This window comes from Canis lupus, chromosome 24, assembly GCF_048164855.1.
Source record: "Canis lupus baileyi chromosome 24, mCanLup2.hap1, whole genome shotgun sequence".
Taxonomy (NCBI): Eukaryota; Metazoa; Chordata; class Mammalia; order Carnivora; family Canidae; genus Canis; species Canis lupus.
Window position 1 is genome coordinate 37,014,493 of NC_132861.1, and position 22,616 is coordinate 37,037,108.

General features: G+C 39.9%; 1 protein-coding gene across 3 annotated transcripts in view; it reads right to left on the bottom strand.

Moving 5' to 3' along the window:
• XPO7 (exportin 7) overlaps positions 1–22,616 on the bottom strand; it is a 91,875-nt gene that overhangs the window by 13,059 nt on the left and 56,200 nt on the right. Inside the window, exons 5-19 of one of the 3 annotated variants that reach the window (XM_072796397.1) lie at positions 22,368–22,433; positions 19,627–19,731; positions 18,105–18,270; positions 17,434–17,507; positions 15,698–15,817; positions 12,063–12,209; positions 10,739–10,911; positions 8,784–8,977; positions 8,217–8,322; positions 5,326–5,461; positions 4,732–4,805; positions 3,478–3,558; positions 2,479–2,542; positions 1,953–2,061; positions 862–968 (exon numbers count right to left, since the gene is read on the bottom strand). In XM_072796397.1, coding sequence (XP_072652498.1) covers positions 862–968; positions 1,953–2,061; positions 2,479–2,542; positions 3,478–3,558; positions 4,732–4,805; positions 5,326–5,461; positions 8,217–8,322; positions 8,784–8,977; positions 10,739–10,911; positions 12,063–12,209; positions 15,698–15,817; positions 17,434–17,507; positions 18,105–18,270; positions 19,627–19,731; positions 22,368–22,433 — 1,722 coding nt within the window. Of the gene's footprint in view, positions 1–861; positions 969–1,952; positions 2,062–2,478; positions 2,543–3,474; positions 3,559–4,731; positions 4,806–5,325; positions 5,462–8,216; positions 8,323–8,783; positions 8,978–10,738; positions 10,912–12,062; positions 12,210–15,697; positions 15,818–17,433; positions 17,508–18,104; positions 18,271–19,626; positions 19,732–22,340; positions 22,434–22,616 lie in introns of all 3 variants that reach the window. The other 2 variants (XM_072796396.1, XM_072796395.1) reach the window with 2 other exon arrangements.

The window sequence follows — 22,616 nt, forward strand, 5'->3', positions numbered from 1 at the left end:
CCTTAATGGAAATTAGATAATACTAATTATCTAATTAGATAATCTATTAGATATATCTATTAAGAACTGAATGATAATGAAAACATTACATATAAAAAGTATAGACTCTGGAGGCTTAGATTACAAAAATGTTAATATACTTAATGTTATTCAACTATATGCCTAAAAATGGTTAAGCTGGTAAATTTTATGTTACGTGTTTTTTAATTAAAATAAAAAACCAAACAAAACCAAACAAAACCAAAACTGACCTGTGGAATAATATACCTAACAGGAACAGTTGTAGTTTTAAATGATTATATTAGGAAAGAAGGAGGGCTGAGAAGAAGTTAGGATAAAGGAAAAACCCCAAGGAAAACACATGAAAATAAACATAAGGAGTAGAAATAAATGAAATAGAAAATGCAGTTACAGAAAATTCAAACAAAGCAAAACAAAAATTATTATTTTTGTGAAGACTAATAAGATTAGCACATCTCTAGCAGAACTGATATAGAAAAACAGAGAAAGCACTAATAAGCAGTATTAAAAATGAAAAGGGAACATAACTAAAGATATAACAGAAATTAAAAAGGCAATAGGAAAACATATAAAATAACTTTATGCTACTACATTTGAAAATTTAGACAAAACATCCTAAGTGCTGAAGAACACACTTTAATATAAAAATAAAAGACTTTATAAATAATCTCTACTGGTTCTTCTATTTCAAAATCCCAGGAGTCCAAAGAGATTGAATAAAAAGCAAAATCAGTGGAAAATGTATGGATGAGCACTATTTTCTGCAGTGCTAGCTAATCTAGTCTCTGTCAGGGGCTGCCTAAAAGCAGAAGCTGGTCTATCAGTGGGTGAAAGACTCACCTTTGCCTCTTGCTCGTTGAAACTATTAGTGCTAAACATCTGGGCCACAGCCTCAAACGCTGCTGTGAGTGGCAGCATGAACTGCTCATACTGATCTTCATCCTCTCCTGTAAGGAAAACAACCCTTATAAACTCCAATATAACAAAGTCAAAGCTGCATATGCAAGGGAAGTAAGATGGTATGAAAGGTGAGCAGACCCAAGGACAATTCAAGGGGGCCCCTTTATCATCTCCACAGGTAATAGTAGTAATTTCAAGAGTGAAATGTATATACAAAGATAATTTTTAAACTAAAAAAGGGCAGAAATCTTCAGTCCAGGGATGTCCATATTTTTTTCAGACACTGAACCACAAAATCATAGGTTCCTATGCGTACAAGATAGTGTATTTTTATTTACTTCTCCTTAAGTGAGAGCTAACACTCAGCTGAGAAAGGACTGAGTCTAGTGTATGAAACCTGACGAGACTCATACTTGAATCAGGTGCTTGTGGAGGCTCTCTTCATATTTCTCTTTTCACTGATCTTCCATAAACCTAGAAGGTTTTGTAATATTCTAGAGTAGGATTAAACTTAAATAGCTCAAAATGAGGATGAGAGCATTGAGTTTCAGTCATTAGTTGGATCCAAATTGCTAATACCACAACAGAGCTCGACAGGTTCTTTAGCCCTGTTGAGTTCACATGTACTAGTGAACTGGGGCATGGAAAGTTCTGTTGACTGTCTTAGGTGGCCTTCATTTGGGGTGGAGGGGTTATCTGGCCAAGGAGATGCATTTAGGACTCTCCATTCTTGATGCTCTGAACTTTCAGAGGAGAAATATGAAGAGGTTTTAAAACCACTGCACATAAAAAAATAGAAAAATAAAACCACTGCACATCAGATGAAAACTGACACATACTGTTTTTCTCTTCCAGTTACAGGGACCATGAGGGCATGATGTGTTCTTGGTGAAATCAGTCTGTTATTTCAGATAGTTCTGTTACTGTTGAAACAACAGGGAAGACCTCCCCCACTCTAGTCTCCTATGCTCAAGTAAGAATTTAGGACAGTGCCAGACTACAGCACAAGCCTCTAGGATTTATTGCAGTACCTAGATCCACCATGAGGAGACGCCCAAGTGCTGTGTAGAAAGTAGTCCGACACCGCATGTCTGTCAGATTGGACTGATTGTTAATACCCAGAAATGAAAAGTGCTCGCTCTATTGAAAAAAAGAAGACAAGTTAAAAAGATAAAGACATGGGTCACAGGCAGAAGGCAAGCCAGGAACTTCAGAATTACTGAGCCTTTTCAAGCTAATGGCTGTATCGTCATTCTTGATTATGAAGGGGATTAAAATTTTTTTTTGATTATTGTTGTTATCTCCAACTAATTTATCTTTGTATGAGTAGAAGTAAGCAGCATCATCAAAACTCAGATTATCTGGCTCCTGAAGAGCAGCTCAGATGCCAGTTAAGTACATTCTGGCAGGGTGAAGGGAGCCAGGGAGGGGTCTCTGGCTGAGAAGGGGCGGAGGAAGAGCATTATGAACCTCAGCTGAAAACATCTCCTTCATATGGCTGAGGAAGCGTGTGTGGCTGGCTAAAGGAGAACCAGGAGGAGGTGCTAAATCACTCACCGTGTGATTGTTCAGCATGAACTGTACCGCACTAAGCTTCACTAGTTTCCTTACACTACTGTATGTGAAGACAAAGAAAGAAGGTCAAGGAAAGTGTGTACAAATGAAGAATCTTTAATGTAGAATGCAACTTTCTAGGATAAAGTAGTTTCTTTCTAATGAGTTCTATACCCAAATGATCTTATTTTCCTTAAACACTTGAATATAATACCTGCCAAATGAAAAAAAAAGATGTGTTCTCTTCTAAGCATTATTTAACCAACCAATGACAAAATTGACATAACAAACTCCTATCTGTAAGAAAAGAGATAAAACCCAGCAGTTTCCCCCAAGAATATCCTAGGGTAGCTTTTCTTGCTTCTAAGTGAATTAAGCCCTAAATCCCAGCCTAAGGCATGCATTGTGTGTGGTGAATCAAGTTCTTTCCTATGCTTTTAGAATGGTACTAGCTATGTACAAACTTTGGGATGATTGAGGAAAAAGTCACTCATTTTTACAGGGTTTAGTCTCTGGCAGACCCCTGGTTGTAGAAGGCTGTCTCCGAGCAATTCAAACTTTACAGCAGAGTTGGTCCAAGTCAAGAGGGAGTATAACCACTGCTTTTATTGCAGAGCCTATAATCAGGCTCCTCTTACCAAAAGGCTGACAGACCATCAAAATCAAGATGGACTCTGCATCACTTGTATGCAGAGTACAAGATTTTTGTAGCCAAAAATCTTGGCTACAGAGTGTATACTGATCGGACAGATCTGTTGGGTATTTCTGGATCTTAGAAATAACGAGGGATAAATCTGTAGAAACTGTGGGGTGGCTCATATCTGGAGTCTGGAATTATCCCTGGATTCTGTGTGGGTATTGCCTCTGGCTCCTAGGAGAATGGAGGATACCTGAGTACACATAAAACTAAATTAAAGTGGAAACAGCAGGAGGCCATGATTTGTAAGATGGTGGCAAGCCACAGTTCCTGCTGTGCACAGAAGCTGGCTTAGAAAAGGATATCCAATGGAGAGGTCATTGAGAAGCTGTAGTGTCTTGGAGGTGATTGGTTCACAGCGGCCCCAGTACTTCAGGTTGGTGATGCTGGAGGACAAAAAGAAGAAAAAAAGCAGGAGACACTTTTGATATGCCTGGTTTCCTTCAGGGTTGGGAGAAGAAGAATATCATCCATCAAGAGTCACCACACATCTGCATCACCAATTCACAGACATCACAACCACAAAAAATGGGTATAAAATCTCCGTACTTACATTTGGTTGACTAGAAAAATTATCCTTCAGATAATCTTCACTACTTGGTTCCAAAGCTACACTGGCCCATACCCAGGCCCTTGGAATTCTGGGGCACTCCAGGGCTGATTTCTGCAGCAAGGGTAAGAGATTTCTGCGGCAGTGATAACATGCAGACGTATGCAATTCTGCACCTGCACCATCCACTGTCAGCTGCAGAATTCTAGTAGCCCTTGCTTCCGGGTTCTTGGCTGGCAGAGTCCTTTAGACCCCCTTTGTTTTTTGCATCTTAAATTATTAACCAGCTCATGGATATGAGTGTTTAGGATTGGGATGGCTGGAAGGGGGCAAAATGTCACTTTGCACACAGCCCTGGGTAGAATATTTGGCTCCTAGCGTGTGCTTTGAGATAGTGAGCTCCAGAAAGGGGAAAAATGTGAACAAAGGGGTATAACTTAAAAAACCAACCAACAAACAAAAACAAAACAAACGAAAAAGGGCCAATTAGGAGCTCTAACTTTGAAGACAGTTCAAATAGTACTGTATTTTGCAGATTTAAGGCTCTCAAAGGGTGTGATGCTTCTTGAGAGGAAAAGCCTGTTTTAAAGTGGGGCTCTCCTCCTTGGGCAGGGGCGGGGGGCAAACCTAGTGGAAATCAGCACCAGAAAATGAATGCCCCCTCTGGGCATCCCTGGCAGCAGGGTGATTGGGTGAGAGGCTGAGCACCAATCACTGGGGAGGGAGGTCCATTTTGCTAATGCCATGACAGGGTTTCACCGGTGATTCCAGAAGCTAGAGATGAGATTCCACATGAACAAAATTAAATCCTTGCCTGTACAAGCCTGGAATGCTCTGGGGCCGGGCCATATCTCTAAGCACAGCTTGTCACACACTCAAATGCACAATTTTCTGACGCAAACGATCAATGCTGGAATACCAAGGCACTGGCAGCATAATGCCAATATCACATTTTACAGTTGCAACAGGATTGCAAGGGACTCTTGCTGATGGCAAGCCAAACACTTACATTTTTCCTATGAAGACGCTTAGGACCATAGTTTCATCATTCAAGCCCAGAACTTCTGAAAGTCGGCGGTACAGCTGGTGTTGTGTTATTAAGGGAAGAGAAAGTAATCAGAAAATATGGATTAGAAAAAAATCACATCCCAACATTGTTTTGATTCTTATTCAGGGGTTAGATGTGGGAAGAAAATGGACAAAAGTGTAGAAGAAGTCTCTGTTGAAGGGATAAGCTAGTTACTAAGTATTACTTGATACTGGAAAGATGCTGAGCTATCTTACCAGTCCCCTTCAACCCTTACATTACAAACTGTCAAAACCTTCTGCTGTTTTGGACATCAATTCACGTACAGAGACCAAGAACTGCCAATGTTGAGATCAACAGATGTTTTGACTGGCCATCTGGTAAGCACGTGGAACACTAGAGAAATGGACCCAATTCTCTGGGTCCCAATCAATCTCTCAAAATTCTACAGATGAAGAAGAGACATTTGGACTCCTGATACTAAAATCTGTGTCTGAACTATTATCAGATGTTTCTCAGTCAGCAATTCCACAAGCATAAGTGAGAACCAAGTGGAGCCAAATGAGAGTCTGTTACCTTAGAGGATTTTTGCACCTGGTCCCCAATGTAGATCTTACGAAACTGTTCAAAAAAGCTCAGCATGGCCAATTCTAGCTTCTCATTACCCGCTTGAGCCAAGCGAGAATCTGTTAGGTTCATCAGCTGGAGCACCCTAGAGGAAGAAGAGCAATGATTCTCTCAACAGCAGGATATCCTGGTCACTCTAGAAGATCTGACCTACCCTCAAGTAGTCCTATGTGTCTCCTCTCCTTACCCATTCTATCTAAAGGGCATTCTCTGCAGGCTCTATGCTCTGCTGAGAGACCAAAACTCTCCACTTCTGACCCATAGGAACCACAGCTGAAGAATGAATATGAATGACTGGTTGGATGTTTAAAAGTTCCAGTTCACGGAGACTGTAGACTGAGGCAGAACTAATAACTGGCTTAAAAATAGTGGGGGAGGGCAGCCTGGTGGCGCAGCGGTTTAGCGCCGCCTGCAGCTCTGGGTGTGATCCTGGAGACGCGGAATCCAGTCCCACCTCAGGCTCCCTGCATGGAGCCTGCTTCTCCCTCTGCCTGTGTCTCTGCCTCTCTCTTTCTGTCTCTCATGAATAAATAAATAAAATCTTAAAAAAAAAATAGTGGGGGAAAAATAAAACAATACTGGCACCATGGTAATGGTTTTCCTTGAAACTTTTGGGAGACTAAGTGAAGCAATTTGTTTTATGAGTCCCAGTACCGCATCTATAATTTGAGGGAGACTAGACTAAGCTCATTCTCTTTTCCCACAGAGCCATGAAGGGAACGGACACATGAAGGACAATGTCCACAGGCAGATAACAGTTCCAAAGACCAAGAACAGATATGTCACCCGTGACTTCATCCCTTTTCCTCATGCCTTTCCTCCCTCCCCAAAAAAGCATATTGGAATTGTGTAATACAAGTGTATAAATACTGAGTGAATGTTATTACAAGTGAGTCATTTGTCATTCTGATGATCTGAGAACAGGTAGACTGTTTTTGACATATCACAAATAAATTAGACTCAGGCATGATGTTGTAACACACAGTGTGAGAACCAGTATCCAAGACACTCTCTAAACTTAATATATATTAAGACACACAAAGTATCACACAGGCCGCTGCATCAGTAAGCTTATTAGCTTTCATCCTTATCAAATCTTGGCTCAACTCTTCAAAAAATGCCAATGTGACACGGCATGGAGACTTTGGTCAGGATTAAGGTACCTAAGGGCAGATGGGCATCTGATAATAGAAAAATGAGGATTTTCAGAAAAAGAATTATGGATTGAAATGCCTGGGAATCAATCTATTTGAAGGCATCATGTTAAAATATGTTTATCTCCAAGGAGAGCATCTGAAAGTTCAGAACCTTCAGGGTGGCAGGTCCCCAAGGTTGAAATCTGTTCTCACACAATCCTGTAACATGATCTGCCCTTCCACTTGCATTCTGATAGGAGGCTGCAGTGGGTTGTCCAGGGGCTACTGGATGTGTGACACCATGACAGACTGGATGCAGATGCAGATAGGAGAATCTAGCTGACTTCTGGGCTAGACGTTAAAACAAAGCCACTTTCCTCATTAAAATTTTTTAAAAAAGATTTTACTAACTTATTTATTTGAGAGAGAGAGAGAGAGAGAGAGAGAGAGAGAATGAGCACAAACAGGGTGAAGGGCAGAGGAAGGAGCAGACTCCTCCCCTGAAGGGAGAGCCTGACTTGGGAGCTTAATCCCAGGACTCTGGGATCATGATCTGAGCCAAAAGCAGATGGTTAACTGAATAAGTCAACCAGGTGCCTCTAATTTTTTTTGAATAATACTTAAGCATTATTTATGCTGACATGTAATGGGCTTATTATTTTTAAGTGAAAATTTTAAACTTTCTCAGTTTTACTTTTTATTTTTTAGTCATCTCACTGTCCAACATGGGGCTCGAACTCACAACCCTGAGATCAAGAGTCCCATCCTTTACCAACTGAGCCAACTAGGCACCCCAGTTTTAGTTTTTAATATAATATCAATAGCTATATTTTATAAATGGAAGCTCTTTAAGATCTTCGATACTTTTTAAGGGGTGAATAGTCTTGAGGAAAAGGTTTGAGAACCTCTGCAGTAGAGTATTAAAAAATCCTGCCTTCTTATTTAAATTTTAAAAAGATGAGAGAGAGAGAGAGAGAGAGAGAGAAAGAATGTACATAAGTGTAGGGGGAGGGGAGAAGAGGAGAGAGACAAGCAGACTCCCCACAGAGGGGAGCCCGATGGAGGGCTCTATCCTAGGACCCCAAGATCACAACCTGAGCCAAAGACAGATACCTAATTGACTGAGCCACCCAGGCACTCCCAAAATCCTGCCTTTTTATTTCTGTTAGGTTAATTTTTAGAAATTGTTAAATGTTCATTGTAGGTTTTTAGAAAGATGGATGAGAATCACACAGATACAAAATAACTTGAAATCCTCTAGGTGGAAAAGTGTATGTCAAGAGATTTGAAAGGCTGTAGAAACTCTAATTCCATATTTGGTGATATTTGAAGAACTGTATTTTCCTATCAGTCTTACTCTGCTAAGGCAAAAGCAATCCACATTTCATTAACTCTGAGATACTGTCCTTAAAGATAAAAGCTACTCTCTACTCTGGTTTTCCTAATTTTGTATCCATCATTTCTTTGCTGAATTACTGCAAATGTTTTCTCAGTATAGACTATAGGTAGAATTTTTGCTATACTTCTAAAAGTTAGACCTGTAACAGTCCTTCATTTTCATGGGCAATCAGCTTCATGAGATTACACTCTATAAGCAGGGAGGAAAGCATTAACAGAAGCATGCAAAAGTTCTCGTGGTGTTAGGACCCAAAAAGAGGGGTGGCAGTCACACCAGTGAAATGGAAAGTCTATGAGAGCACTTACCGACAGACAAGCTCGCCATCCATAGCATCTTGCTCATCAGTGCTGGCAAAAGATACTCGGCCACCAATCACTGCGCCAATGATGTAAACCAGCCACGTCAGTCTTCCTGCAACAGGAAGGAGATCTATTAGTGTCCCCTATAGTGGTCATTTCATTGAAGAAGCTTCCTTATGGTGAGGTGCGTTTCTTACTATGAGCTTCTGTAATCTTTAGAACACTATGGCAAAGCCATAATGTCTAACTTTTCTTACCGAGTATTGCTATTACCCTAACTTTGGTAAAGGTGATGTCAAGGGGAAAATTCATCAGATAACCAATGGTCCCCTATCAGACAAAGTCATTATTTTTAGAGTTCAGTACTTTCTTGAAGTTAAATACATGCATATAGACACAATTTCAGTTACTCTTCCCTAGCCCTGTGGCATTTACTCACAATATTCTTTTGTGTAGAGGGAGGTAATGGATGATGGAAGAGCTCTTTTGGAGGGCAGGTAGGGAAGAGAGGTGGTAATGAGTGAAGTGGTACTGAGAGCACCGCGTTCCAGGCTACAGCTCCCATCCACTCACCTTCCTGCACTGCGATATCCATTGGGCTCGCGCTAGCACTCTGCAGCAGCTCCTGATAGGACTGGGCAGACTGGTCAAACAACTGCACAAGAAGTGCGCATGTCTTCTCGTACTCACAACGCCCAATGGTAGACAGCTGGTCCAGCTGCTGTTGCACCAGGCCTGTATCCTCCAGAGGGTCTTCCAGGCCATCCCTGTTCCCAAGGGAAGAAGAAGGAAGGCGGCTTTCTTCAAATATGCCATTGATTACCCCACCACAACAGCTCTCACTCTTCTGCATTTAGCCACCACTGCCAATGACAGAGGCCCATATCCCAACAGTATCATTTACCAAGAAAAAAATACAAAAAGTGGGAAGACAGGTGTCTTCACCCTAACGTCTGTCTTCTTTAAATATATTGTGTTGGTGTCCAGCCTTCTGATCTGGACTCCTGCTCCTGTAACATTCGTCTGCCTCCACCCTCTCAGTCCTATGCTTCCCCCCATGCTCTTGGTTTTTAGTCTCTTGCTTGTTGTTGACTCTAATAACCTTTGGGACTACATATATCCTGTCCCTGTGGTGAGGCCACTGTGGCTAGATAGGTTTTGGAATTCAGAGATCTTCAGATTTTAAAGGGTCAATATGATGCTTCTACCATGTGATACGAACCCTCAATGGACTCTGGTGTATCAAATAAAATATTCCTGTGGCAAAATGTAGAACCATCATGGATAGTTATACAAAGCAGTTTTTTTTTTTTTTTACAAAGCAGTTTTTAAAAAAACTATAAATGGTTTCTTATCAGCGCATGACAAATTTTGCCACCGAATGAGTTTTGATTCCAAACTTATGAGAAAATTTAGTTTTCACATCTTGGATGTTAGACTCGCAGATGAGGCACTATGGGTCTATACCAGGTCCTAGCTTCTCTCTAGGCTCCTAGACTTAAAAATTGTGTCATACTCTTGAGCTCTTGGTCTATTGCTACATCACAGTATGACAATCCAACAGCTATAGCTCCACTACCATACAACAAGAGTCACAGTTGTGTGTGTACCATGGTCCATACACTGGGCCAGGACACAGTAATTTAATCCTTCTAATAACCTTGCCCAAGAGCACATGGTTATTAATTGGTTCTCTGGGCCCAGAGCCCACACCTGTAATCACTCCTCAACAATGCCTCACTGAAACCAGCTGAATCCTCAGAAACAAACTATGTAGCTGATAGAACAATGCTTTCCAGTGGTCTTCACAAATACTTGGATTTTGAAATGATTCAAGTCATTAGTAGTTGAGCCTATAACTCTTATGACAATTAAATGCACTTGACTCTGAGCCAATTAAGACCTGATTTTTTAAAAAAAACCCAGACCTTCAGAGTCCAAGTAAATTCCCCTGAAAAACAACCAACAGAAAAAATATACAAGAAAGGTCCCTAAACAAAGAGTAACTTCATTTATATAGGTCATTTCTGAAAAGGTCTAACATTTCTTTGGGTAGAGATTTCTGGTCCAGTTAACAGTCAAGGTAGACAGAAACCATGAAATTGATAATCAGCTGCCTAGGATTCTTCCCTCTTCTAGTAAGCTCTGGATTGTGTCATCTTATTTATCCACCAATTTCTTCAAGAAATTAGAGCACCTATAACTTATAGATGATTCTTATCATCTATAGCTTATAAATGTTCCTGCCACGTTTAAAAGAAATCATCTCCAAGGACAAAGAGAACATTGTTATATACCTTGTATTCAAAGAGATCGCTAAGGAGGGCAAAAAAGGGGGCTATGAATCAGGATGCTGCAGAGAAAGCCTGTTCTCAGATTTTATGCTCCACCTGCTATTTGGCTGACATGAGGAAATGGCCGTTAATATGGAGTCAGCTCCAAGGAGGCCCAAGTCAAGTGCGCTCTTGACAACTGGGTGTCTGACCTCTGTCAAGTCTGACACCATGCGGCTGTCTCATTTTCCTTACCTCAGGATGATGTGCACAGATTCCAAACGGGACGTGATATAGGCTTTGGTGACCTCAGGAGTATAAGTTTCCAGCATGTGGGGCTCTGTGGCTTTCACGTATGGCACAGAGGCTGCCAGCCGCTGCCATAGGCTCAGGAGATAGTGCACACTATTTGGGGCAAATTCCCAGTGCTAAGGAAAATCAAAAGAGTAGGAGGCATATTCTCATTTTTTTGTACACATTAGTCCCATTCTACTTGACTTAAGAAAAAAAAAAGGGATAAATGTTTATGGGCTTTGTTCTGTGCATGACAACTCATGTAATGTGCTTATTAGTATTTCAGAGATTAACAATCTAATAAAAAGAGCTGTTCTACGCTGGTTGTGTAAGCCTTCCCACAAGGAAAGTCTTGTGTAAGTGGTTCTCAAACATTAGTATCCATGAGAATCACCCGGAGAACCTGTTAGACACAGAGACACCAAGGATCCACCTGGACCTACCGAAGCAAGAAATTATGGGGGTAAAACACAGCACCTGTATTTTTCATCAAACTCCTCAGATGATTTTGATGCAAGCCATAAAATTTGAGAACCACTGTCCTATATTACATGACTATGAAAGAGGCCACTAGCTTTCTCTTTATTCTTCTGTCTGGCTCTCTGTTCTAGTCTTCCCTTTTTAGAGTGATAATGTAAATATTATCCTTGCAGCTCCCACATGCTGCTCTAACCAAACTCCTTGCACTTTTGTTAGGCAAACAAGCAGGCTGCAGTAACTACTCTGCAGGGTTGCCCTAAATTTATATTCATTTTTGCCTGGGGGAAGAAAAGGGAATACAGGCACATCTTGGAGATACCACTATGGGTTTGATTCCACACCACTGCTATAAAGCAAGTCAAATGAACTTTTTGGTTTTCCAGCACATATAAGAAAGTTATGTTTTACACTACAATCTAGTAAGTGTGCAACAGCATTATGTCTAAAAAAAATGTACATAACCTTAACTAAAAAATATCTTATTGCTAAAAATGCTAACCATCATCTGAACTTTCAGGCAGTTGTAATCACTGGTCACAGATCACTATAACAAACAGGAGAAAGTCTGAAATATTATGAGAATTACCAAAATGTGACACAGAGACATTAAGTGCTGTTGGAAAAATGGCACCGACATACTTGCTCAATGCAGGGTTGCCATAAACGTTCAACTTGTAAAAAACATAGTATCATCTGTGAAGTGCAATAAAATGAGGTATGCCTGTATTCTTATAAGTTTAAAACCAATGAGCAAGAGAAGAGGTTCCAATGTGTAGTAAAGAGAGACAAACAATCAAAGACAAACCTGTAGGCTGGTCACTGTGAAGTTAGCTATCAATCGGATGACCTCAGGATAGTTTTCCACCTTTACTAATTCTCCCAGTTGATAGTTACTCTTCAATCGGGCCAGTAGTCTGCAAAACTCATGGTAATTGTTTGGGTCTGATAAACTCTGGTGACAGCACAGGAGGAAAATAAAATGTAAAATGTGATGCACTATACTTCCAGAATGACATTTGGGATGGCACGAGGGGACAATCATTTAATCTGAGCTACATGCCCTCACTTAGAAAGATACATCTATAGAATGGTTTAAAAACAATTTTTAAAGATGTAACTTTTAAAAGGGATGGTCACATCTATTATCTCATCTGTTCTTATCAATCATCCTGTGAGATGAAATTAGGAGCCTCAATTTAAAGTCTGAAATGGAAGCCCAGAGGGATCACATTACTTGCCTAAAGTTGTAAAGCTGATTAATAATAGAAAAGAGGCACAACTGAGGATGTGACTGGTCTGTCTGCTTCCCACTGATCAAAGATCATGAAATTTTCATTTCTACATCTGTCAAATTTATCAGTAAATAAGACTATATTCAGTGGCAAAGTTACACAAATACTTAATTTATTTACATTATATTATCATTGCTATAATAAGTTTTAAAGATCTTATACTAGTATGTTTATATATTTACTTTATAATCAAACACTTTGGATTTGTTTGCATATTATACCAACGTATTTAACTGTCTTCTTACGTTGGTCTTCCTTGATTAGCATACTTTATTTTGTTCACTACCATATCCCTAACACATAGTAGGTGCTCTACATATTTGCTGAATGAATAAATGCTTTTTTAACAGTCTTCAATAAATGGTGTTGGGAAAACTGGACAGCAACATGCAAAAAGCCGAACTGGACCACTTCCTTACATCATACAGAAAAATAAACTCAAAATGGACTAAAGACCTAAACTTGAGACTTGAAACCATAAAATTCCTAGAAGAGAAAGTAGGCAGTCATCTCCTTGACATCAGCCACAGCAACATTTCTTTGGATATGTGTCCTCAGGCAAGACAAACAAAAAGCAAAAATAAACTATTGGGACTATACCAAAATAAAAAGCTTTTGCATAGTGAAGGAAACCATCAACAAAATGAAAAGATAACCTACTGAATGGGAAAAGATATTTGCAAATGGATATATCTGATAAGGGGATAGTATCCAAAATACGTAAAGAACTCATGCAACTTGACAATCTGGCTAAAACATGATGGGAGGATCTGAAGAGACATTTTCCCATAGAGGACATACAGATGGCCAACAGACCCATGAAAATATGCTTAATATCACTAATCATCAAAATCACAATGAGATATCCCCTTACAACTTGTCAGAACAGCTAGTTATTAAAAAGACAGAAATACTGCGGCACCTGTCTGGCTCAGTCACTAAAGCATATTACTTTTTTAAAAAAATTATTTACTTTTTTAGAGCATGTACTCTCTCTTTTTTTAAAGATTTTATTTACTTATTTATTCACGAGAGACACAGAGAACAAGAGAGGTAGACACAGGCAGAGGGAGAAGCAGGCTCCATGCAGGAAGTCTTATTTTTCTTCTTCTTTTTTTTTTTTTTAATTTTTATTTATTTATGATAGTCACACAGGGAGAGACAGAGAGAGGCAGAGACACAGGCAGAGGGAGAAGCAGGCTCCATGCACCAGGAGCCCGACGTGGGATTTGATCCCAGGTCTCCAGGATTGCGCCCTGGGCCAAAGGCAGGCGCCAAACCGCTGTGCCACCCAGGGATCCCCATGCAGGAAGTCTGATGTGGGACTTGATCCTGGAATCCCGGGATCATGCCTTGAGCCAAAGGCAGACACTCCACCACTGAGGCATGCAGGCGTCTCTTTTTCTTTAAAGATTTTATTTATTTATTCATGAGATACACACAGAGAGAGAGGCAGAGACAAAGGCAGAGAGAGAAGCAGGCTCCATGCAGAGAGCCCGATGTGGGACTCGATCCTGGAACTCCAGGATCATGCCCTGGGCTGAAGGCAGGCGCTTAGCTGCTGAGCCACCCAGGCATCCCTCTTTTTAAAAAGATTTTATTTATTTATTTGAGAGAGAGAAAGAGAGAGAGCGTATATGTGCACACACATGAGCACAAGGAGGGGCAGAGGGAGGGAAGCAGACTCCTTGCTGAACAGGGAGCCCACATAGGGGCATAAAAAACAAAGCAAAACAACAACAAAAACAAAAACCCAAAACAAAAAAACCTAAAAACTTGACCCAAAAGACAAGAAAGAACAAGTGCACTGCTGGTGCGAATGCAAACTGGTGTAGTCATCGTGGCAGACAGTATGGAGGTTCCTCATAAAATTAAAAATAGAAATACTGTATGATCCAGTAATTCCACTATTGGTTATCTACCCAAAGAAAACAAAAACAGTAATTTGAAAAGATATATGCAACCCTCTGTGTCCTGTGGCATTATTTACAATAATCAAGCTATGGAAGCAACCTAAGTGTCCACTATAGACAAATGAATAAAGAATAAGTGGTATGTGTGTGTGTGTATACCTACATACATGCATATACATACAATGTAATATTATTCAACCATAAAAAAGACCAAGATCTTGCCACTTGCGATTAAGTGGATGGACCTATGGGGTATTATACTAAGTGAACTAAGTCAGTTAAAGAAATACAAATACCATAGGACTTATATGTGGAATCTAAAAAATGAAACAAAAGAACAAACAAACAAAAAAAGCTGAGACAGATCCATAAATAAAGAGAACAAACTGAGGGTAGCTAGAGGGGAGGCACTGGGGACATGGTCAAAAATGGACGAAGGGGAGTGGGAAACACAGGCTTCCCACTTATGCAGTGAAGAAGTCACGGGGATGAGGCACAGCACAGGGAATATAGTCAATGATACTGTAAAAGGATTCTGTGGTGACAGATGGGAGCTACACTTGTAAGCATGGCATAACATAGAGAATCGTTTCACTACGTTGTACATCTGAAACTAATGTACATTCTGAGTCAATGAACTTCAATTTAAAAAAAGAATTATTACCAAGAGGGACAGAACTGAGTATATTTAAAAATGAAATGCTTATATGGTATTTCCTAGTGTAGAGAAGTAGTACTTTAAAAGAACTAGGCGTTGGCGGAACCTTTGGGACTGAAAAACACAAAAAGGGCAATCAAATTATGGAATGAATACTGGAATGGGAATATCTCCCTTCTTACCTAAAAGCAGCCCTATACACTTTGGTAAATAATGTACATTAAAAAAAGGAAACAAAAACAAAACCCAAACTCTAGATTCTTAATTTCTTGGGAGAAAAATGACTAGGTTTCTCCTTATTTTCTCGTGTCAAAGTATCCTTTCCCCCAACTCCTGCATTTCTGATGCTAGAGGATACAAGCTCCCCATTTGGGTAAACACTCTCAAGAATCTGTCTACAGATACAGATTCACTTAAATCTGAAGAATGACTCTCTAGGATTTCTGTTAAGTGTGGCCTTTAGATGGATCTCCTTCTGACCCAACAGAAAGGCATATACTAATTACATACATACACATGCACAACATACATTATTTATATATGTATTCAAATAAAAATAAATTCTCAAAACTCTTACCTGTGGGTTTTCCAGTATTCGTTTAACACCATCAACAAGATGTGAGAGAAACTTGGCCCTCTCTGCATTGTTAAACAGGGATCTTCTGACTGAGGCAATCTGTACTAAGCAGGATAATACCTAAAAAGCAGGCACAACCCAAACACAACTAATTAAAAGATGATATGGCTACTCCAGACTATCCCCCTCCCCTCCTATAATATTCTTCTTTACATATGCCCTAACTCTATCCTTTCAACCTCTGCTACCATTATAATGATATAGAAAGATTAGGGAAGGTGCAGCTAACAATACTTGAAAAAGCTTTATTGAAAGAAAAGAAAAAGATAATTAGATACAAGTTACCATGCTAACTAGTTAAATTCATAGTCTGGAAATTAAGTATTATTCTTTGACCACCCAATGGCTTCTTTGGTTCTTAAGATATATATATTTAAGGCTTGAAAATACCATACAGTTCATAGTTTAAGTTTTAGTTTTCCCTGCTTCATTAAGACTTTTGGCTAATCAGGTTTTGCCATAATGAAATAACCGAATTAGATCTGTGTCCTGAAAAAGAATAGGCTTTACACTGAAAACATTTTACCCTTTCCCCACTGTGTTAGATATTAATATTGTTTGCCCCTCCAGATCTATCTTCTATCATTCTCCAGATTGCTCTGTTCCCTGGGAGGCTGACTTCTGCCCACCAGTAAGTGGCCAGAGCTCCGCTGCCCTCTTGCCTCTAGTAGGCTTCAATCACTGCAAAGTACTGGGGAGAGATTAAAGGCAGGAAGAAAAGAGGCATCCCTTCTGGACCCCTGGCTGGGCCATGACTGGCAGTGTCCCCTCCCAGCTGTCACCAAATCACAGCTTCAGCTCTTTCCAGCGTTTCCTCTTCTTGCCCACTAGGGCTCCCCACTACTGCAACCCCCTAGAGGGTGTACCTCACCTCACCACTCCTTGTCGGATTCCCTTAGTGTTGCCCACATCTTTACCAATTGGCCTTTCACAAACTACCTCTCTTGAGTGAGCTACCTTTTCCTGAAGTAAACCTAATGATACAAACAATATTGAATTCATGTTTCTACTAGTGCTAAGGTCTACATTTGGAAAAGTACCATAATAACCAGGAAAACAGTACTAAGCAAAACACCCATTACTTTACTGTTTTGTTTGTGTTTCGTACAGTAGCACTTTATACCAATCTGAAATACTAGGCCGGTGTCTTTCAGGACCTGGATGAACTCTGAGATTTGAGGATGGTAATTACTGTTTTAAAGGAGAAATACATCATTCTAAGAGCTCTCGAATGTTATACAGGATAGTATACAAATGTGCCTTCCCCTTACAGTTTCCAGTTAGCACTCATGTAATACATGCCTGAAGGATATTCAAAAATTGTGGGCAGGATAATTTTTAATTAGATAATACAAGCTGAACCTCCTCTACTGTAGCCTGTGGCTGTTCTCAAACAGTACAGTATAAAGTCAGATTCAAGATGAGACCAAAAGAGCCTTGACATCTGCAGCAATTTGTCTTTAGCGGGAAAAATTTAAAGAGAATTAAGACTTTACTGCAAGAATTTTTAGGCCACGAGCTTTACCACAAAAGGCTAGATAACTAACCCTAGTATTCCTAGTATCACATGCTTTACTTGTGTGATTTGGTACAACAAAATGAAGGAGCGTAAGGCTCATTCACCATTGCTACTTTCTAGTAGTAGGTTAGCTTTGTAAACTGTGGGCCTGACTCACCAGAGGTGAAAATGAAGGAGGGATGGAATGATACAGGTCAAAAAACAGCTGCAGAGTTGAAGAATCTAAGAATGCTGAAAAGAGACAAAGGAGTCATTACTGAGTGCGTCTGCTCATTGCTAGCGGCATACTTACAGCACTATGTATTAGGGGGCACATCCTCTGCTTTTCTCAGTGTTTATTTCCTTTCAAACTGATAAGCTAAAAGGGGCTCTTTGTTTTTCCTGTTTTCTCATTTTTTAAAGTACTAGGTTTTAGCTCCTCTAAGGAGCAGATTCATTCTTATGATTCTCAGAGAACTTAAGACAATCAGGAATGTGTTTAAAGGAAGAAGTTTGATCCTGAAGAACACAAAAATAAGTTCTTTTCTCCGATTTTATGTTTAAATCTAGAAGTGACCTGAAATGAGTAAGATCACAGAAGTCTATAGGTGATGAATGTGAGAAGGTCAAACTCACATCTGTGAGTAACCCAGTAATTCAAAGTTCTCCCAAGCTGAGGGATCTGTAAGATTCATCCAACACTCTCTATCTCCCTTTTTCAAGACAGATGCTGACCTTCTAAGTTTCCTCTAAAAGCCAGCAAGGGACTGTCAGGGGTTCTTCAGATTGTCTTGCAGACGTTATGTAGGGGTGGGCAGCAGTTTATTCTAGGTGGCACAGTGCTATTACCTGATCTCCAGCTGGTGGGAATCTGTACTGTGCACAGGTCATCTGAGGACTCATCAGTAGAAGTGCCGATGAAATCAAAGTTTAGGCAGTTATGAGTGAGTTTGAGCAGTTGCATGAGCAAGCCATGCTGACTTTCATCATTCAAGTTTAGATTCTTTCCTGAAGCCTGTAAAAATTACCACATAATGAGGCCCAAACAATCACTCCTCTCTTCCAACTGGCTGCCAGACTCCTGAGAAGGCTGTTAAGCCAGAAAAGGAGGACAGTATTTCAACTCAACAAAATGATGTTTCCCCTGCAAAAGATGCTGCACTTGTGTCACCTTAACGTCACTATGAAAATCCTAGCTTCTTATTTACTGTAAAAACATAAAATTGGTATTTAAAGAAATCTTCCTTTTGACATGTATTCTTTACATGTTGTACACATAGTGGACACATGGGATTCTGAAGCAATATGGGATGGGTGGGTACTCCATTCGCTATGAGATCCTAGTTAGTTCTAGATGGGGCCTTTGACTTCAGTGACTAGTTGGCTAATTATTTTTGATGGTATCGGCCAGGAGGAGTCAATCTACAGTTTTATCAAAAGCTTCCCCACCTTAGAGGGTTCAATAGTTTTTTGCCAGGCAGCTTGCCCAACTCGAGGACTGTGGGAGTTCTGAGGTAGAACTACGCAATTGAGGAAAAAAATGAACATCGTTAACTGGGACAACACAAAGAATCCAAACTTGCTTCTAAAACTCGAAGCATAATGGAAAATGAGACTAAGAATAAACCCCACAACAAACCAAACCAAATAGACAACCCAAAATGAAGAGACAGCCAGAAGCTAACCTCATTTAGCTTTCTATGGGGACAAGGGACCCTACAGATTGCTATCAATGTGCACGACACATAGGTGAGCATTTCCTTTCTAGTTAAACTCATCCATAAATGGACCTCAGCACCCATTTTCTGTTTTAAAACAGGTAATTTCCTTATGTGGTAACTGTCTGCCCCTTCGGGTTATGAAATCTAGATGGATGTTAAAAATTCAAAACCTACTTTTCCTTACAGATGTTGCTTGTTTATGTGCTGCCTGTAACTCAGCAGGAGGCAGGGGAGCCAGCCGTTTCAGTATGCTAACAATGCAGTCTGAACCTGCTTTTAGAGCTCTGAGAATCCAAACACCATAAAGCTAACATGCCTTTCCTCCATGCAGGAAGATTTTATGTGGGTATAAAAAAGCAAACAACAAAATCCCAAACTTTGTGGTAAACTAGATTCTTTGGGATACGTGTTCACTTACTGCACTTTGCTTAGGGGAACAGTTCTGAAATAAGGTGATTCCAATCCCCTCTCTAATGTTTGTGGTCAGTGTGGCACTTTCTTCCACATCCTGGAGACAAGTGTTTCGTGAAAGACGGTGAGAGCTGTACCAACTCTTGAGAGGTCAGCTTAGAGCTGATCTTTAACAGGTCCTCACACATTCTCATCCTTTCAAAGGGGACTGGGAAGCAGGGCCCAACCTATAATCTCACCTGTTTTAGTAAATTGCAGGAAAGTGTAAAGATATCAAATAACGATGAATCTCGGAAAGAAGAGGCTATTTTTCTGTGCTTGGTTAAAGGATGGGTGGTGTCGGCCTGTGCAGAAAGATAAGCCAATCCAAGTTTTAGAATTAATTGCAAAGAAAAATATTTCATGTAGACTTCAAATAAAGTGGGATTTCTAATAAAATCAACTTACATACAAAATACATTTTTAATGTTTAAACCACTGTTAACTGATGTATAATGAGAGGATGCAAAGGATAATAAGCTGCTAACAGCTAGCCAGGATATGTCTCTAGCTTACAGACAGAAGATGGAAAAAGAGGTAAGCATCTCTACTGCCAAGTTTTCACTTCCTCTGCACTTAGGGAGGTAAAATTTAACCAATTGCTGGCAGATAGTGCTAATAATTACTAACATGTTATACTGTGGGTTGTCTCAGAAATAGACAGTGGCACTGGGTTTGGTAAACAATCTACCCAGGGCTAAAGTTACCACAGCATTTCCAAAGCAGCCATTAACCGACAGTCATGAACTTATGCTGACAATAGTCCATAATACCCTCTGCCTTCTCTAACCTATTTCAACACATAGTCTCTACCCCAGAAGTGAGCACTTAATTGAAGGGCTGCATTGGTCTCTCACTTTTTCCTCTGTTCCCTCTTCTCAGCCAAACTTTAAGGTTTTTTGTGGTTAAAGGCTCTTTTACTTCTTTAGTATGCCCTCTGTTCCTGACATACAGGCACTTCGGTAAGTGGAATATAAAGGGGTTTCAAGGTTACCAGGGAATTTTTATTTTTATTTTTTTAAATATTTATTTATTTATTTATTTATGATAGACACAGACAGAGAGAGAGAGGCAGAGACACAGGAGGAGGAAGCAGGCTCCATACCGGGAGCCTGATGCAGGACTCGATCCCGGGACTCCAGAATCGCGCCCTGGGCCAAAGGGAGGCACCAAACCATAACCAGGGGGTTTTTTAGACCAACCACCTACTAAAAGCTTAAATCTCTTCTATATACCAATCAATTTATCTGAGAAGGGGTTCATTTGCCGTTGGCACATTAAAGAATACAGCAAGATTTCTGACAATCAGGTTATAGACTCTCCCTGATTTTCTTTTTAAAGGCTTTATTTAAGTAATCTCTACACCCAACGTGGGGTTCAAACTCACGACCCTGAGATCAAGAGTCAGGTGATCTTCTGAGTGAGCCAGCCAGGCACCCCTCCCCTTGATTTTATTTCGAAGTTCAAACAGGGATAACAGAAATAAGCTTTCTGATTCAAATCTGACGACCAAAAAAAAAATTAAAAGAAAACTAAGTTTGGCAGAGGTTCAAAATACCTCCCAATTCTAGCTTCAGTGTCACTGTGTTACCATAAATGTCTTGGATAATATGGCATTGCCAGATTATATACCATATTCCATATATAATCATTTACACTGATCATAATACAGAGAATAACTACACACATTAAATATATTACACATATTTCTATTGTTTTATTAAGAAAGACAAATAAAATTTTGGAGTTCAAAATATCAAGACTGGTGTATTTTGGGGGGGTACAAGCTTCAAAGAGGAGAACATTAACAGCATGCACACTCTCCTATTACAAAGGTAACATGGTTCAATAGTAAATTAGTTAAGAGTACAGGCTCCGTACTAAGACTATATGGCTTTAAATTCTGATATGCTTGCTTGCTACCTGTGATACCTTAGGCAAATTATTGACCTTTATGTGCCTCAGGTTCCTTCTTTAGAAAATGGGATGGTGATGGAACCTGGATTATTGTGAGAATAAAATTAGCTGCTATCAGTAAATTTCTTAGAACAGCACCTGCCACACATCAGCAACTCAGAAGTACAAGCTTTTATTATTTTGATATTACTGACCATAGTGGGGATCGCATGTGACAGAGAGTTTAAATGGCCAGAGGTTGATGCATTTAAAATAGTACTGCTTCATAGTAAACATTTCTCAGGGTTAATATACAGATCTGCATAAATATGCGCAATAGCAACAGTGATGCCAATGTAATTCACAGCTTGCGACTGAAGGGTGAGATGTCACAACTAATATTAATAGGGGCCTGTTCAATAATTACGAAATTTTAGCTGGATACAAAAGTAAATGACTAAAAAAAAAAAAAAAAAAAGCCAGAGCGAAAGAAAGCCACTGGTGTTTCCTCTGTAGTAACCTGTGACATCAAGGACTACTCAAAAAATTATTTGGTATTAAGAAGAATGCTTTATGCATTCTAAAATGATCACCAGAAAAGTCTTTAATAATAGCATATAGGAATTGAGTTTTAAAGGATTATAAACACATACTAATGTATTTAGCAGAAGTGGCACACAAATGGTTCTGGTTCTAGTTCTGTGATCCCTTTTTTGGATGCATTCTCTTTGATTAGCAAAGCAGTAATTCATTAAGGTTTTGACTTAGGACAGCTGCTCTCAGCTCTCACAATGAACATTAATACCAGCAAGGAGAGCTGGTGGAGGATAAAATGTTTTGGAGACAGAAGAGGACCAGGACATTAAGAATGAGGTAGGCTGCACTTACAGAGGAAAACCCAATGGAACTATTGTTTCAAAGGGCATTAATCACTTACCGCAAAAGCACACAACTGCCAAAAAAGATCATCCCACACATAGCAGAAAACACCAATACTAAGAAAAAATATGGCACTTACTTCAATGAGGAAGGCTGTAGCACTTACTTGATTAATTTCATTGGTTAGCTGAGATAAAATTGTGACGCCAATGATGCAGTATTCAACACTATCCTGGTAAAAACAACGTAAGGTACAGGTTGGTGCGTGTAGCTAGGTTTCAGCAACGGAATTGCAGCCACGCTTTGGAAATGGTGGAATCCTGTGTAGCTACTAAAACCGCCCAGATAAGGTAGTTTAAGGCTGTTGCTTTGCAGGACATAAAACGTTAACTGCTACACAGGAAGGCTGCTAACT